This window comes from Macrotis lagotis, chromosome 3 (assembly GCF_037893015.1).
Source record: "Macrotis lagotis isolate mMagLag1 chromosome 3, bilby.v1.9.chrom.fasta, whole genome shotgun sequence".
Taxonomy (NCBI): Eukaryota; Metazoa; Chordata; class Mammalia; order Peramelemorphia; family Peramelidae; genus Macrotis; species Macrotis lagotis.
Genome location: NC_133660.1, coordinates 273,392,811 through 273,410,625, shown reverse-complemented (window position 1 = coordinate 273,410,625; position 17,815 = coordinate 273,392,811). Strand labels below are relative to the sequence as shown.

At 50.7% G+C, this 17,815-nt stretch overlaps 2 protein-coding genes and 1 long non-coding RNA gene across 6 annotated transcripts in view; 2 read left to right on the top strand and 1 right to left on the bottom strand.

Moving 5' to 3' along the window:
• The first annotated feature begins 1,326 nt into the window (after positions 1–1,326).
• LOC141518545 (uncharacterized) lies at positions 1,327–2,630 on the top strand. Its single transcript, XR_012477224.1, has 2 exons — positions 1,327–1,703; positions 2,436–2,630. It is a non-coding gene; the product is annotated as an uncharacterized LOC141518545 (long non-coding RNA).
• A 161-nt stretch (positions 2,631–2,791) lies between these two features.
• Positions 2,792–12,412, bottom strand: PSMD13 (proteasome 26S subunit, non-ATPase 13). Its single transcript, XM_074230660.1, has 13 exons — positions 12,044–12,412; positions 11,865–11,943; positions 8,760–8,794; positions 8,621–8,676; positions 8,433–8,476; positions 8,129–8,215; positions 7,614–7,785; positions 4,241–4,320; positions 4,023–4,148; positions 3,681–3,743; positions 3,507–3,587; positions 3,311–3,427; positions 2,792–3,107 (listed from the first exon to the last, which is right to left on the bottom strand). The coding sequence occupies exons 1-13, from the start codon at positions 12,370–12,372 to the stop codon at positions 3,012–3,014; spliced, it is 1,365 nt and encodes a 454-aa protein (XP_074086761.1). The 5' UTR covers positions 12,373–12,412; the 3' UTR covers positions 2,792–3,011.
• Positions 12,346–17,815, top strand: part of SIRT3 (sirtuin 3) — a 34,439-nt gene continuing 28,969 nt past the window's right edge. For 2 of the 4 annotated variants that reach the window (XM_074230663.1, XM_074230662.1), the window contains exons 1-2: positions 12,347–12,452; positions 13,990–14,152. In XM_074230663.1, the coding sequence (XP_074086764.1) occupies positions 12,371–12,452; positions 13,990–14,152 (245 nt within the window). In that variant the 5' untranslated portion in view covers positions 12,347–12,370. Of the gene's footprint in view, positions 12,453–13,989; positions 14,153–15,907; positions 16,000–17,815 lie in introns of those variants that run through there. The other 2 variants (XM_074230661.1, XM_074230665.1) reach the window with 2 other exon arrangements.

Genomic DNA, 17,815 nt, shown 5'->3' with positions numbered 1-17,815 from the left:
AGTCCAAGGGGGACTGGGGGCCCTTTCTCTCCCTCAGCAACGGGGGGAGAGAGCTCCCTAGTCCCACATGACCTCCAGGACCTTCCAGGGCCTGACAGTCCTTCACAGAGACTGATCTCAGATGGCGCCTCCCCGGGGCCTCCTCTTTCTCTCTGCTCTAAGCAAAGTCATCTCCCTGGTCCTTGTCTCCCAGGTTCACCTCCATGACCTGCGCTCCAACTTCCCTTCCATGAGTCCCTGAGGACCGATGCCAGCCCCTGCCCCCTGTCATATTGAGTACAGTTGTTAGCTTGGGGACATATGTATAGATTGTTCCTTCTCTCCCACCTCTGGAAGGCAAGGACTTCTCTCCTTCAGCTGAGTCTCCTTGGGTGGGTGTGGCACCCTCATCTGAGGCACTCTCTGAGCTGCCAAGGGGCTAGAAAAGTGACTGTCCCCTGGGCCTCAGGCTGTCCTCTGCCCTCTATGAGCACCTTCCTGGCCCAGCCCCAGGTGAAGGATTCCTATGGGGAGAGGACCCTGGGGGGGCTGAAGGAGACTAGAGGTGCAAGTTCCCCAAGAAGGAGGATCCACGGGGCTAAGTCCATCCTGGGCCCGATCTGCCCACAGAGGAGGCTGACAATCTGGCCCAAACAGAGAGAGAGCTTCTGGCATTCCTCAAACTATCCTTTCTCTGGTCTTGCTGCTCTTTATTCATGGGCTCCCCATTTCTGGATCACTATTTGAGGGAGTACCCCCACTTTCCAGATGACTTGGCAAGGCCACATGGGGGGTCAGTGGCCAGGCCAGCCTTTGACTCTGAGGCTACTGTATCATGGCACCTCCAAAGAAAGAAGGGAGAACAAAGGGCAAGGGGCTGGGGGTCCCTGGCTGACAGCATAACAGGGCACCAGGCTGTCCTGAAAACCCCCTTCCTGGGGACCCGCTGAGGCCCCGGGAACTTGCTGAGCTCAGCTCTGGCTGTGTTTTACAACGACCACTCGATTGCTTTCCTGGCATGGTTCACCTCGCCCGCACCCTGGCCTGATGCCCAGGATGGGTGTACGACTCCAGCCAGAGCCCCTCCTGGTTCCACGGGCACAGGGAAGGCATCCCACCGCTGGCCTCTGAGATACAGATCCTGCTACTTCTCAGAGTTGTTGTGCAGATGAGTCCATTCAATGAGGATGGTCCTGCAATTGAGGCTTAGTTCTGGCCAGTTCTGGGGGGGCAAGTCACTGCCCCCCCTCAATCTCAGTTTCTTTCTATGGGGGGGTTGGACTTCCATGGTCACCTTGAGCTCTAAATCCATGCTCCTGAGACTCACTCAGCAAATGAGGTCATGTTTCTAAATTTCCTTTTTGCATCTAGGTGCCAAGGGGAAGGGTGGCAATAGGGAGGCCACTCCCCAAGGCGTCCCCTCACCAGGAGCCTGTTAGGTCTGCTATTTGGAGGCAGTCTCCCTCTCCTGCCTCTCAGGCTTCTGTGACAGTGACAGCTGCCGTTATCTGGCCAGGGGCCACAGCACACGTCACCCTCGGAGCCAAGGTCATTCAGGCCCGAGCCCTTCCCTGCATTGCTGTGGATGCAAGGAGCAGAGCCCACCCAAAACCATGCTGAGTCTGCTGAGGACCACGAGACTGCTGCAGGCCACCCTGAGGAACCAGGTGGTTCCCAGGGCCCCCGTCTCTGCCCGGCCGGCCAGAGATCCCACCAGCCCTGGTGTAAGTGACCTTGTGGCCCTGAGGTCAGATGGACCAGGCCAGGAGGGGTGGGCTCCAAACCTGAGAGGGCAGGGAGGGTGGGCTGGGGGTTTCTCTTTCTGTTGACTCATAGGCTGGCTGCTGAGAAAACGTCCCGTCTGGAGTTTAGAAGGATCATTAGCTTCCAAGTCAGGGCTCCTTTTACCAGCTGGAAGTAGGTGAAGGGAGGGGGATCCAGGCCTGAGCCCTGAAGGAGGTAAACAAGCAGGCTCCCAAGGGACCTTCCAGGGGCACCTCTGAAGGAGACTCCCTCTCCCAACACTTCACTCTGGGAGCTGACCAGAGAGGTTGTGACTGACACAGGTCACACAGCAGTCTGTGAATGCATCAGGGGTTCACCCTTTCTGCTTCTCTTCCCCATTCCTGGAGGTTTTCCCTGGGCTGACCATAGGGATTGTCCTCTGACCCTGACCAGTCATCCCCTGGGAGGCATCGTCCTTCCAGCCCCAAGACTGTAGAGACCCAGGCCCTGCCCCTCAGGTCTGAAGGCTCCAGGGGTGCCTGGCTTTTGGTTGGAAGGTTATCTGGGCTGAGGAAAGGGAAGAGGCAGGAAATGGGAGCTTGTCCTTCCACCAAGCAATGCCACCGCCTGTCTTGGTTTCCCTAACTGTATAATGAGGGTCAAACAACTCCCAAGGCTGTTGCCAGGAATACAGCAGGTGCTTCATCAATGTCTTCCCTCCCCACCCCCAGGAGCAGGTTGCTGCCATGACCATCTTCTTCATCACTTTTTTTGGTCCTCCGGCATGGATATTATCACACCTCAACAGCTACAAGAAAAGTTCTGACTAACAGGGCGCCAAGACCTGCCCCCCAGGACTGAACCCCCCTCAGCTGCCTCCAGGAGATGCCTCCAAAAGTCCCATTAAAAGGCTCCCCTGCCAAAAACTGCCTCTGTGATTCTTGTGCCCAATGAGGACACCCTCCCAGCTACCCCATGCTCTTCAGTAATGCCCACTGTCCTCATCCAGGCTCACCTTGGCAGGTAGGGACCACCCCCCTCCCCACCTCCCCAGTCAGTGCCCTTCACTCAGAGCCAGGCCCACAGAGAGAAGTGAAAGATGTTTTATTCTAGCAATATTCTTGCACCATACCAGAAGAGACCTGGGCAGCAGGAGGGCCCACTGTTCCTGCCTTTGGGCTGGGGGAGTTGAAAGCCTCCCCCCACCACAGACCACCAGGAACACAGACTGTTGGCACTTCTGCCCCTGACCCATCAATGGGGGCTGGTGGGAGACCCCATGCAGAAGCCCATCTGGCTCAGAGCCCCTAGGTCAGGATGTCGTGGGCCTGGTGCTCCACCAGCATCTCCATGCTCTTCACATCTGTGCACCAGAATTCCAAGCGGTCCTTCATGCCCTTGATCTGGAGGGGCAAGCAAGGCACCTTCACACTGGACTGCCTCTGTCCTCCTGGTTTTGACCCCCTCCCCTGCTGCCCCTTTCTCCAGGGCCTTCCTGTCCTTCCTTCTCTGCCTCATCTCCCCACTTCCTCCCCTTCTACTCAAGCTGGCAGGGCCAACAGGAGGGATGGGGGGGGGGGGGTCCTGGAGGGTCTGAGGACCCTACCTGCTGCAAATCCAACACGCGAGGCTGCACCCAGGTCATGTGCACTCGCTTGTCCACCTCATCAATGCTCCCTTTCACCAGACCCACTGAAAGGGCCTTCATCACCAGCAGCTCCACCTACATGGACAGGGTGGGAGGTGGTCAGTTGGGTTGGTAGGGGTTGGTGGCCCCTGGGACTCACTGGGTAGGAGCTCACCTCATTCACCTTCACCTTGGCACTCTGGGCAATCTCCTCAAAGGTCAACTGCCGGTGGTTGGCCGGGCGTGTGAAAGTCATCTGAAACACCAAGTCGAGGGTGACCACCCCTTCTAAGACCCCAAGCCCACCAGGGGAGCCCCAGCAGAGGGGGTGGGGGGTGCTCACACTTACCTCCATGAGGCACAGAAGCTGGATCTTCTGCAGGAGCAGGGCTTCGTTGGCAGCCAGATCTGGCTGTAAGGGGGAAGAGGCAGAAGAGTGGCCCCTCTACCCGCCCCCGGTCCACCCCAAAGGCAGGCTGGCCAGAGAAAGCCAACCAGAAAGTAGAGGAAGGAAGAGATGGGGAGAGTCAGCAGGCAATGGGGACCCCTGGGGATTTGGGGATGGCAAGGTCCTGGAGGAAGACGGGTTTCAGTTAGAATTTCATTTTGTTCCACTCAGAGGGATGGGTGGAGGAAATTCAGCACCCCCCCCCCCCAGACCCTCCAGGAGCAGGGCATCAGGGGGCCTCACCTGTTGGCCCCAGGCAGGTTTCAATGTCTGGAACCTTTCTACGTTGCCGCTGTTGAAGGCATAAAGGGTATCAATCAGCCACTGGCGATCAGTGTTCCTCAGGGAGTCCAGAACAGGGTGCATCAGCTGTGGGCCAAACAGAGATGGTGTCTGCTGGGGGAGCTCTCAGCCACACCCCTTGCCATAGAATCAGGGACCTGGCTCTCAAGTCAACTCACCAATTCTCCAAAGTTGTAGACGCCTTCCCCGAGAAGTCCTGCCAAGCCCAAGGTAAACGCTCTCTCCTGCTGCTCAGACACTATGGCAAGAAGAGGCTTCTAGTCACAGGGCTGTGGTCCCCTGTGCCCCTGAAGGCCAAGGTAGATTAGAAGGCCAGAATGGCCATGATTTATTAAAGTACTTTGCAAACTGGCTGCTGAGGGATGCCCAGCTAGGTGGTGAGGGAGAACTCTACCCATTCTGTCCACTGCCCCTGCAGACCACCCCGCTGTTCATGAGGACGCTGGGCCCACTGCTCAACCTGGATGGGACTGCACACCTATTCCAATAACCCCCAAGGAGTCCCCAATCTATGCTGCCAAGCTGCTTCCTTCAGAATGCCTCCCTGCTGCCAAGCTGGCAACCATGGTCCCCACATAGGTACTTCTAGGGGTTGGTGTCAGCCACCCTGATGCAAAAAGCTGCCACAAGCTGTCTATAGGCCAGCCTTAGGCCTTGGGTCTGAATTCTGGGGCTAAGTGAGAACCTTGTGGGCCCTTCCACTCTGCCTGTGGTTAGCAGCCCTGTCCCTTGAGCGATGACTGGACAGATCTGACCTGGGGATCCTTTCATGCCTGCTGGAAATGACCTTTGCAGGAGGGCACACTGCAGGGGCAGTTCTCCTCATGGTCCCTTCCTGCTGCCTGGGAGGAATACCATCAGTGTTGATGAAGTCCAGGCTGTGGCTTTGGGGCTGGGAGGAGGACTTAGGGAAGCTAGCCCATCAAAGGGTTGAAGGGAGACAATATGACTGGCACAACCCATGGGCAAGGGAGTTGAGGGGCAAGGATAACAGTACAAGGGGATGTTGTTTAAAAAAAATGGGAGGCTCTGCACATATCTGTGGGCTGGAAGAGTAGATAGACTGGAGATGAGAAAAAGAAAATGGACTGAAGAGTAGAAGGGACAGCACCAAAGGCAGGAGAAGCAAGGATCTCAGGGAGGTCTCTCCAGCCCTCCTCTAGCCCCCCCCCCCCAGTGGCTAGGTCAAGGAGGAAATGATGGAGGGAGCGGTTCATTTTTTTCCCTAGTAAAGTAGGAGGGCCCTGGCAGAAAGAGCTACATTTGGGAGACAGATGCCATCCCAGTTATTTTCATAAGAGAAAGACAGAAGGAGGAGTAGTAGAGATGACTTAGGGTACAAAACCTGCTGGAGTGGTCACTTTGAAATAATGGAAGACATAAAGGCTTAGAAAAGCTGATTTCTGAATCCAAGGATAGCTGGCTTATTGAGGCCCCCCCCCCGAAGCCCTGGGCATTCTGTGCCCCAGAACCCAGCCCCAAACAAAGGACCTGCTGGACAGAGACTCTGAGACTCTAAGGCACCACAGGAAAGACCATTGCTGTTAAAAGTGTAACCTGAGCCCTTAAGACAAGCTTCTGATGGTCCATGAGGGGCCTGGATAAAGCCAAGGACATCACCATAGAAGAGCACGATTTCCTAACTTCCTAACTAACTTCCACTAAGCAGCTGCCAGAGGGAAGAAGGAGGAGAGGAACCACAAAAGCCTCCTGTGGGCAGGCCCTGGGCTAAGTGCCAGATGAGGATATGACCCCTGATTCTCACCACAACCTGGGAGGTGGGAGCTACCCTCATCATCCCCATTTTCCAGTTGAGAACCTGGAGGCAGCCAGAAGTTCAATGCCTTGCTCTTCTTCTCCCAGTCAATAAATGTTTGAGGTAGATTTTGAACTCAGCTCCTCTGGCCTGCAGGTCAGGCATTCTGGGCCCCTCTAGGGGCCAACTCTATTAGCAAACATCCATCCCCTCCTTGCATTAACAAATCTTCATGGAGCAGACACCCAGAGCTGGGGTCCAGGGACACCCCAGAATGTCAGCATGTCCCAAACCCCCTATTGACTGGGGTGGAGTATCTGGCCACACCAGAAAGGATGCAGAAAGACCCCTCCCAGGAGGGCCCTGAGCACTTTTAAGAGAGTGAGAGGGCAAGGTAGACACATGAGGCTCCTCATTGGACCCATGCTTGCCCAGGGAGGGGCGCGAGGGCCTTTGTGGATGGTGCCCACACAAATCCTGCTTTACAAGTGAATAAAGAGAGCAATTTCTCTGGCTGCTTTTCAGGTATGAAAGTCGATGGGATTGTTTGTAGGAAACAAGGTCCAATTCCCCCCCCGCCCTTTCTGGAGAGACACTCTTGACTGTGAATTGGACCTCAAAGAATCCAAACCCACCCTAGAATCTTAAGACTGACTATTGGTTGTTAAGTTATCTCCCCAATAGACTGTCAGCCCAGAAGTTGAGGTACCCCCAGGACCTGGCACAATGCCTCTCTGCTGGATTCCATTTGGGATGAGAGCACGAATCATTCTTAGGGAATCTGTTCTGAGGACAGGCTGGGACCTGCAAGTCAGAGGAGCTGAGTTCAAATCCTACCTCAAATGTTTCCTGGCTGGGAGAAGAAGAGCAAGGCATTGAACTTCTGGCTGACTCCATTTTCTCAACTGAAAAATTGGGGTGATGATGGTAGCCCCCACCTCCCAGGGTTAGGCTGAGGGTCAGAGGTCACATCTTCATCTGGCACTTAGCCCAGGGCTTGCCCGCAGAAGGCTCTTGTCAAAGGTGGTTCCTCTCCTCCTTCCTCCCTCTGGCAGCTGCCAAAGTTAGTCTTGGATAGGAAAACTTAATCTTCTGTGGTGATGTCCTTGGCTTTCTCCAGGCCCCTGAGGACAAGTAGGAGGGAGGTCAAACCAAAAGGGGGTCTGTAGACCCTTTCCTAAATGTCCTCCTGCCCTCACCATTCAAACCACTCAGAATTGCACTCCTCCCAAATTTTCTCCACAAGCTTTAGTGGCTTCCCCAAGTTAGTCTTCTGGAACTTGATGGAGAACTCACCCTGTTCTACTGGTTCTCAAGCCAGCTTCCCTCCCTGCCCTTGACCCTTCTTTCTCTGGAACCACCAGATCACAGACCCAGAACTGGAAGGGCTCCTCAGAGGGCAGCTGGACCAATCCCCCTCATTGTAGAACTGACAAGCTGCAGAGCTGAGACCCTAGCCCGTCCCTTTCCACTGAGCTGCATGGCCTTTAGAGGATGGGCCCCTGGAGGTGAGGAGATGGCCAAGTTTCTCTTCTGAGGGATGGTTTGGAGATACCCAACTCCAATCCCCATCATTGTAGTTTTGGGGGGCCTCCTGCAGCCTCTCTCTTCACTGGCTCAGGGAAGATCTCTCAACCTCACTCCCTCTCATCTGAGCTCACTCCCTCAGAGACTTGAGGAGGAGACCCAGGGCACTGCCGTGACCATTTGGACGTGCCTCCCACCAGCTGGGAAGTGCACGGTGACTCATGCCCAAGGAAGATGGAGCTCAGTACCTGGAAGGTCCTTTACATCAATACAGCCCAGGAATCGCAGGGCATCCTTGTAGTAGGAAGCATGGTTTCCAATTGTCTGGTAGTACTTGCTGGAAAGGTCATAGAAGCGACTGTGCACAGATGTCACACCAGGAAGGTTGTTTAGCATCTCTTCAACATCTTCAATTGTTTCCTGCCCATAAACGGGAAGCCTCAGGTCCATGTTCACTGGACATGGTGATCTGGCATGTCCACATAGGCCCTGCCTTTTTGACATGGCTCTACCCACTTTAGTCTCATTACTCTGAAGAAGTTAAACAGACTATCCACCCTCCCCCAAAAGTAACCTGAAGACTTCCTTGCCTCACCCTATCAGCTCCCAATTCTCTGACAATTGCTAAAAGTCTGGGATCCTGGCTATTAGACAATGACTCCATCATCCTGTCCTCTAAATCAACCAGGGAATGAGGGGACAGATGTGTTTCTTCAGTGTCCAGGTCAGATAACCTTCCCAACAAACGATCCCCTCCTCTCACCTTGGTCACCTGGAGGTCTCCAATATTCAGTTTCAGAGCCCCTATGGCAGTTTTACACAGGATCACTGCCTCATCGCTGCTTTTTACCTTTAGTTACCAAAAAGAATTAAGAGGGAAAGAATTATATGCCAGAGAAGCAGGCAGCAAAAAACAGAGAAACTATGGAGAAAAGGCACTGGACTTCCCAAGGCTTCCAGTTCCTGTGTGCACCAGGTGATCCAATGGAGAAGGCCCAAGGAGCCAAGGGCAACCCAAGGGGAAAGCATTCTAGCAAGGAGAGTTGCAGCTAAAATGCCAAATCTACCTTTTCACGTGTCTTTTCCAGAAATGTAAGAGCAACATTAGGATCTGGAGTAAATAAAAAAGAATGAAGTCAGAAGAGGCACTTTCAGTGCTCTTTTGTTGAATAATATTCAATGGAATAAAGGATAATTAGGATAACAAAGTCCTATGAACTTGGTTCCTTAAGGCTCATTTTCTGTTAATGCTCACCTGTCATCTGTCTAACTACATGAAGAATGATTTCCACCAAAGATAGAGGATTCACCCTGAAATGGAAAGATCACCTGGATTTAAAATCTCAATAATATCTAAATGCAAAAAGTAAATAATTAACAAGGGGGCGTGTTACCTGTGCTCAAATTCACTGATGAAGTTTTCATAAAGCTGTAAGAGGAAAGAAATGGGATCCATTAGATGATGCCAGTTCTTCCCCAAAGTACCCCTAATCTCCACAGACCCCTCCTGAACCAATTCTTGGTGTCAAGTTATGGGTGGGGGGGGGGGGGGGCAGGGCGGGGGAAGAGAGGGAGAGAATAGCCTATTAAGACACATTTAATATCAAACATCCAGACAGTTCCTAAACAAAAATTCAAGCTCCCAGAGGAGCAGCTACCAGTGTTTATGCTTTCAGGGATGGCATGTGGCCATGGCTGATTCCAGGCTCAGCTTTAGCAACCTCCCTAGGAACCATGGCTGACCTTTGGGACTATCTTGCTTTGATGGCCAGACAAGCATTTGCCTGAAGGACACAGAAACAGACAGGGGGAATCCTGGGTATAGGCAACCATTAAGAGGAGATCTTAACCCGCCCCCCCCCCCCCCCCCAAGGCCTCCATAGCACCAAACTAGAGGGAATCGTATTACGGCAATGCTAAGGAACAATGAAAATGAAAACCAGGACAATGGGGCATACCCAAGATTTTAACAAAATCTAATGAGGTCAAAGATGAAGGGGGAGGAAAGGTTCTAGACTCTTGTTTGACTCTGAGAAAGACCGAGGAGTCAGGCTGTGTTGACAAAGAGGTATGTCCTGTGTTTCTGAGAAGGGGATTTTTTTTTTAGATTTTGTAAGGCAATGGGGTTAAGTGGCTTGCCCAAGGCCACACGGCTAGGTCATTACTAAGTGTCTGAGGTCACATTTGAACTCAGGTACTCCTGATTCCAAGGCCGGTGCTCTACCTACTGCGCCACCTAGCCGCCCCCTGAGGAGGGGATTTTAACTCCATTCTGTGATGCCTTGTCCTGGGAAGAGGGGATTCTGAGGGAGGAAAATCCAACAGCTATGATATCCTTAATGTTTCTGTTGCTCCTCTAGCAACAGAGATCCCTGTAAGCAGGGATCTCAATGCCTTAACCAGGACACGACATGCCTATGGCCAACCAATCTAGGGCAACATTTCCATGGAGTTCAGGGGGGTTGAAAGAATTCAGCCCTACAATGGGGCCATGTGCAGTGAGGGAAGGAGGCAGGAGTCTAAGATCAGCCAGCACTTGAGGTCTAGACCCCGCATGAGTGGGTCATATACAGCTCCCTCTCAGAATGCTTTGTTACTTTCTACATCAGAAAACAAAATGAGTGCTGCTAACGAATAGAGACAGATTGCTTTTGGATTATTCCTCATCCTGCAAAGTCAGGACAGACAAAGGGCCAGGAGAAGTATCTATGAACCCAACCAATTCTTGCTTTTAAATATCTTCTCCTGGACAAATGGGTTTTCTGCAAGGATTCTGAAACAATTGTTTTAATATGTGAAGTGACATCACAAAAGAAACACACACCAAATCCAGAAATTTAGAATTTCTGCTCCTCCCCACCATTTTAAGTGAACTTCCAATTTTTGCTAATTTATTAATGCCTATTGGGGGGGGTATAAACAGTAAGCAATATTTTCTGTGAGTCCAGTATTTAAAAAAAACCTGAATAAACCCAGATACTAACATTCATAAAAAAAATCAGAATAGTAAAGCTAACTCAGAAAACTAAAGATGCTCCAGACAGAATTTGAGGGGAATACTGAGGAGGAACAAAAGAGAAAATTTCATAAAAGGAAACTTTATGACTTAAGGACCTTTAGGGTAAGTGCTAGAATTGATTTTGTTTAATTTTCCTAACTGTTTGGAAGAGGTACACACAGCCAAGTACCAAGAAGCTCTTCTGGGCAGTACAACCCCCAAGTGATAGGGACAAAAGGACAGGAAGCTCCCTTGAGACTAAGGGATTGGGCAAAAAAGGAGATAAGCTTAATTATGGGCAAGTATAATAATCTGCATTAAAGCTAAAACGACCCAAACTATAATTATCGGATGATGCTATCAGTCCCCAGGAAAGGAATTCTGGCTCGGTTTGCTGGGCAATATGAGAAAGTATTTGTAAACACCAGGAAAAGCTCTAAAAGGGTCTAACCAACAATTGTGAAAACATACAGATAATGAAATACACCTTGTGGTGGAAGTACAGAATGGTGAAGATTAGGTTTTACAGCAATTCCTATAAAAATAAGTCCGAGGGTTTTAGCCGACCTCAACTATAGTTAGTACGGCCTACCTGCCAAGGCCATCCATCCATCTTAGGCTAATGTCAGAGCTCATCTGGAGCACCGCTGTTCAGTCCTGGGGTTTATGGTTAAGGGGAACAACTAAAGACGAAAACATCCTTGAGACTAGGCAAAGGAAGTGGCTGTGCAGGCTGTCATCGCAGACGTAAAGGAGAAGACTGGTCGCCAGTGGGAAGTCTGGGACCCTGACCCAGACTTCAGGGAATGGTCTGAAAGAACTTTCTGCCTGGCGCCTATGTCAAGGTATTAGTGAGTGGGGTCCATATGGCAACAGAAATGAGTATCTATCTAACGAGAGGCAGAAGCAGTGCCATTTCTTGAGTGGCACAGTAGGATGAGAAGGCAGATCAGTGGAACAGTGCCTAAGAAAGCCCCAGACACAACAAACCATGGGGTTTGATGAAGTCCAGGACACCACTGCTGGAAGAAGCCCGGAGCAGCCTGGCACAATGTCACGTTAGACCTACAGCTTACACCATATGCCACAATAAACTTGTCACAAAAGCAAAGCTAGGGAAGGAGAAGGTTCCCAGAAAGAGTTAGTTTCAGGGGGAGGAGTCCTTAAAAGAAGGGAGAGACAATCAGAGAATGACACGAACCGTTCGATACAAAAGACCGAAAAGCTTTTGCTCAAACTAAATCGAAGCGATTAGAATTCGAAGGAAAACAACTGGGAAACGAATCTTTGAGTTGGAAGTTTCTGGAAAAGGCCCGCTGTGCCCCGTGAACGATGCCATTCTCCCACAGAGCAGAAGCCAAAGGCTCCCCACCGCCACCCGGGGAAGGCTCACCCCCACAGCTCTGCACCCACGAGAGGCGGCGAGGAGGCCTCGGGGGGCCCCGACTGCCGAGCCTGCCCGGAGCCGCCGGGAGACCCCAGGGCGGCCGCTCCCCCTCACCTTGATGAGCCCGTCGCCCTGGGCAAAACACGGGTCCTGCACGAAGTCCAGGATCTGCAGCGTCAGCTGGTGCCACAACCTGGGGAGGGAGGAAGCTCAGCGCCCGCCCGGGCAGGGCCCAGGGCGCGCACGCGGCGGGGGGACGGGGCCCGGGGCGCTGGGGGCCACCCGCGCCTCACTTCTTGGTGTAGAGCTCCTCGAGACGGTGCCACACGGCGGCCTGGCCGGGGCCGGCGCTCTGGCTCTGCTGCAGGAAGCCCGGCACGTCCTTCGGCGGCGGCGGCGGCTCCGGGATGAACGCGGCGGAGGCGCGGGACTCGGGGGGCCGGCGGCTCTGACAAACCGGGCAACGGAAACGCACACTCACTTCCGGCCGACGCACGGCCACTTCCGTCGGAGCGCGCAGGCGCGCGCAGGCGCGCTCACTCACCTCCGGCTCCGGCGCCGCGCGGAGCAGGCCGGGAGCGCCGCCGGCTTCCTCCTTCTCCAGCCGGGGTCTCGGGGTCATGGGGCCGGGCCGCGCCGCCGCCTGGGCCACGCTGGGCTCGGCGCTGGGGCCCGCGCAGAGAAAGCCCGCGGCCGCCCGCGGTGAGCGTCCGATGTGCGCGTGCGCGCCCGAGGCCCGGAGCCGGCCGGGCCGCCGCGGGGGGGGGGGGGGGGCGCCCGCCCCACGGCCTGAGTGACCCGTGACCGTGGGCCCCCGGGAGCCCCCCCCCCCGGGGAAGGAGAGCCGGGAAGCCCCGCCCCTGCGCGAGGGGCTGCGGCGGAGGGGCCGGGCCCTTTAACAAGACTCCGCGCGCGCGCGTGTGTGTGTGTGTGTGTGTGTGTGTGTGTGTGTGTGTTGTGTGTGTCAGTGTGCTGTCTGTGTGTCAGGTGTGTGTTGTGTGTGTCAGTGTGCTGTCTGTGTGTCGTGTGTGTTGTGTGTGTGTCAGGTGTGTGTGTTGTGTGTGTCAGTGTGCTGTGTGTGTCAGGTGTGTGTTGTGTGTGTGTCAGGTGTTTGTATGGGTGTGTGTGCTGTGTGTGTGTCAGGTGTGTGTGTTGTGTGTGTCAGTGTGCTGTGTGTGTCAGGTGTGTGTTGTGTGTGTGTCAGGTGTTTGTATGGGTGTGTGTGTTGTGTGTGTCAGTGTGTTGTGTGTGTGTCAGGTGTTTGTATGGGTGTGTGTGTTGTGTGTCAGTGTGCTCTGTGTGTTAGTGTGTTGTGTGTGTCAGGTGTTTGTGTGTGTGTGTGTGTGTCAGTGTGCTGTGTGTGTGTCGTGTGTGTTGTGTATGTGTCAGGTGTTTGTATGGGTGTGTGTGTCAGTGTGCTGTGTGTGTCAGGTGTGTGTGTTGTGTATGTGTCAGGTGTTTGTATGGGTGTGTGTGTTGTGTGTGTCAGTGTGCTGTGTGTGTGTCAGGTGTGTGTTGTGTGTGTCAGGTGTTGTGTGTGGGTGTGTGTGTGTGTCAGTGTGCTGTGTGTGTATGTCAGGTGTTTGTATGTGTGTGTTGTGTGTGTCAGTGTGCTGTGTGTGTCAGGTGTGTGTGTGTCAGGTGTTTGTATGGGTGTGTGTGTGTCAGTGTGTTGTGTATGTGTCAGGTGTGTGTTGTGTGTGTCAGTGTGCTGTGTGTGTGTCAGGTGTGTGTTGTGTGTGTCAGTGTGCTGTGTGTGTTGTGTATGTGTCAGGTGTTTGTATGGGTGTGTGTGTGTTGTGTGTGTCAGTGTGCTGTGTGTGTGCAGGTGTGTGTGTGTGTTTGTGTTGGGGGGGTCCTCGGCTCCCCAAACCCGCAGCGGTTACCACAGCCAGCCTGCCCGAGGCACAGCAGCACTTTTGTGGCATTCGTGAACCCCTTCCTGAGCCATGGGTAGCAGACACACACAGAAGACACACTGACACACACAACACACACACACACCCATACAAACACCTGACACATACACAACACACACAACTTCTTATCAGCACCTTCCCGGGCTCCGGGCCTACTTGTGAAACCTCTGGGTCAACACTTCATTGGTAGTGCCAGCGGCTGCACCGATGCAGAGCCTCCTCAAGGCTGCAGCGTTGTGCCAGTCTCCACGCCCTTCTGCCGCTGAATAGTCGCGTGTTGGTTGGTCACAGCCAGACTTTTCCTATCCTTGTTTCCATAGGGTGGAGGTATCTCTGCCTGGGCAGACAGCCTTCTGTTTCCCGAGTTTGGGGGAGTCTCCGAGCTCTCCACAGAACCAGCAGCACCTCTCTGTGGGAGCAGGTGTTACCAGAGAAGATCCTGAGAGGAGAAGCTGTCAGTGTGTCCAGCCCTTGGCAACCAAAGTAGGTGGCCTTTCCTCAAGGGACCCTTGAGGGGACATCAGAGCTTTCAGATTAGGAAGTGTAGGTTTTTGAGGATGGATACAAATTCTTGTGCATATAGGGAGCTTAATGAGGCTTTGCTGCTTAATGAAGTTAGGATAACACAAAGGATTTATTGGACACATCTGGCCCCAAGAGATACATGGAATCAGAACATCAGAATTGAAAAATACTTTTAAGATTCTACCAAAAAGGGGCGGCTAGGTGGTGTAGTGGATAAAGCACCAGCCCTGGAGTCAAGAGTACCTGGGTTCGAATCTGGTCTCAGACACTTAATAATGACCTAGCTGTGTGGCCTTGGGCAAGCCACTTCACCTCCTTTGCCTTACAAAAAAGCCTAAAAACAAAAACAAGATTCTACCAAAAAAAAAAAAAAGGAAATCTTTGATAAAGCTCTCATTTAAGCTAAAAATATATATAAAGTATAAGCATAGACAGCTGAGTTTTGGGGCACTAGGTGGTCCAGTGGATAGAGACTGGTCCTGGAGTCAGGAGAACCTGAGTTCAAGTCCAGCCTCAGACACTTAATAATTACCTAGTTGTGTGACCTTAGCCAAGTCACTTAACCCCATTGCCTTAAATAAAAATATTGCTCCTTAAAGAAATTGAGAGCAACTTAAATACCTGTGCAAGACTAGGCCATGCCAACATAATAAAAGGTGACAATACTAGGAAGTTAATTTATACTTTTGACCCTCTGCCAGTTAAATTACTAAGGGCATACTTTATAGAACTTGGAATAATAATAAAATTCTTTTAGAAAAATAAAATACTTGGAATATCAAGGGAAATTCTGAAAAGGCAGGAACAAAGGGAGCTTTAGCCTTTCTTCCAGATCTCAGAATATATTAAAAAATGGGCAGTCATCGAAAAACAATGGAACTCAAACCAGTGTTAGAAAAAACAGGACACAAAATATTTGGTCAAGAACTACCTCTTGAATGAAAACTTCTGGGAAAACAGAACTATAGTTTCATCATTCAGACCTTACTTCCAATCCAGTAATCCTATCCAATCAACACTGATCCAGTGCCTACTAGGTGGCAAGCACTTTGTTGCCTTCACTAGTCTTGAAGGAGCCAGGTTAGTCTGGGTGGGGCTCCTGGGCTCAGGCTTCTGGCTGTTTCTGTCAGAATCAGTGGAAGTAAAGGGAAGGTTTGATAAACTACCTCCTGTCTCCCTTTAGCCATGCTGCTTCAGCAAGACTGGGATCATCTTTGGCCTTTCCCTACTGCCTTGGTGTTACTCCCTCTGGGTTTCCTTTTCTCCTTTGTGTGCTGTGAGAGGGCAGATTTGGTTTTTTCTATGAGGTTGTGAATCAGCCTGTTTTTTATTTTTGGACCATTTTGTCTAATTTTTTTTTAATTTATTATTTCAACATTTTTAAAATAAAGTTTGAGTTCCAAATTCTCTCTACCCCCCTCCATTGAGAAATCAAGCAAATAATATCAATTATACATGTGAAATCATGAAAACATTTTCTGAATTAGCAGTGTTTTTTTTAAAAAGCAAAGGGAGAAAATTATACTTCAGTCTGCACTCAGAGCTCCTCATTTTTCTCTGTAGAGGTGGATAGCATTTTTTTCATCATGAGTTCTTTGGAATTGTCTTGGATCATTGTATTAATCACAATAGCCACATCTTTCACAGTTGATCATCATCACAACATTGCTATTATTATACACACAATGATCTGGTTCTTTTCACTTCATATAGATCTTACTGATGGAGAGAAAATATCCTCAGGGAAAGGGGGATTAAAGATTGGGTTCCTTTGGGTGAAAAACTCACCATTCTGAGTCAGAAAGGTAAGAAAGGCTTAAACTTTAATTCAGAGGTTGCACAAATAGTTTACAATTTACCACACAAAGTTCCTAGATTAGGTTCTTTGGAGAGGCAGCAAGATAGTAAGTTTCAATAGCAGTAAGAAGAGGGTTGAGAGAGTTCAGAGAATCACAGCCCCTCAGAGTGGACTGCTTTCCACAGGAAGTCAAACAAACAGGATAAGTAATAGAGAAGAGTAAAGGGGTAGGAGAATTTGAGGGATGACACTTCCCAGAGTGGATTGCCTTCCAAAGGAAGTGAAGTAAAAGAAGGGTAATAAGGTTGCTATTAGCTAGGAGTGTTCTGCTTTCCAAATGCAGAGGAGCAGCTCAGTTGAGTGAGCTGAGCTTTTAAGGAGGATGTAGGGGGAGGGGATATGTTGATGAGCAGAGATGAGGAATTGACAGGTTTCTAGATGAGGGGTGGCAGGTCAGAGACTTAATCCTTTCAGGCTAAAGAAGGGATTCCTTGTTTTGTCTGTTGCCTGGAAGGGCCAAGGTATTTTACTAAAAGTTCACTGACCTCTCTCTTCTGTTGGGCAATGGGTTGGGGGGGGGGGCAGGATATGGTCAGTCCAGAGGGTTCAGATTAATAATAAATATATTTCACTGTATGATATTTCCCCTACTTCATTCCCCACTCAAACAATTTAGGACCAAATTCATTTGGGAGTGGTATGAAGGTCTGTTTTCTTCTGAAGCTACTTCCAAGCTGAAAAGGAGAGGTAGAGCTGTCCATTTTAGGGGGAGTTGGGTTGGAATCCAAGAATCAGCTGAGTCAGGATTCAAGGACTCTAGCTCCTAGATCCTGGTACTGGATGATATTCTTCTTGGGCCACTAGATTGAGATGTATCACTTGCAATCTGGAGGAAATAAACCTCACGAGAAAGATTAAACTCTGGCTCCCAGATTGAGATAGGGGCCAATAAGGTGAAAAGCCAGGAGACCTGGAATAGAGACCTGAAAAATACCAATGCAGGAGAACATAGAGAATAAAATCATACTCCATAATCCCAATAAAATTTGAGTCGTTTGGCAAATGAACCAGTTTGTAACCTATCCCATCCAGGTTTCCTCCAATTCAGATTAATTGGAGAGATACTGGTTCCCTGGGAAAAGAATATCTTAACATACATTCTTCTTAAGAAATAATCAAGGGAGGGGCAGCTAGGTGGCGTAGTGGATAAAGCACTGGCCCTGGAGTCAGGAGAACCTGGGTTCAAATCCAGTCTCAGACACTTAATAATTACCTAGCTGTGTGGCCTTGGGCAAGCCACTTTACCCTATTTGCCTTAAAAAACCTAAAAACAAAACAAAAAAATAATCAAGGGGGCAGCTAGGTGGTGCAGTGGATAGAGTGCTGACCCTGGAGTCAGGAGGATCTGAGTTCAAATCCAGCTTCAGACACTGTGACCTTCACCTAGTCACTTAACCCCACTGCCTTGCAAAAACCCAAAAAAGAAATAATCAAGCCCCTTATTAGAAAAAGAAATTTGGAACCTCTCAGACCAGAGAATCCACAACCCAGGTTGGCAAATCTTCATTCTGACATACATAGAAAATTCAGTTCTTTATACCTGACATTTTTCAATTTAAACCCAATTTGCACTTGGAGGAGCATTTTGCACTAATAAGTTATATCAGAGGCAGCTAGGTGGTGCAGTGGATAGAGCACAGGCCCTGGAATCAGGAGTACCTCAGTTCAAATCTGGCCTCAGACTCTTAATAATTACGCAAGCCACTTAACTCTATTGCCTTGCAAAAAAAAATATCAGAATACTATCATAAGAATATGGATTC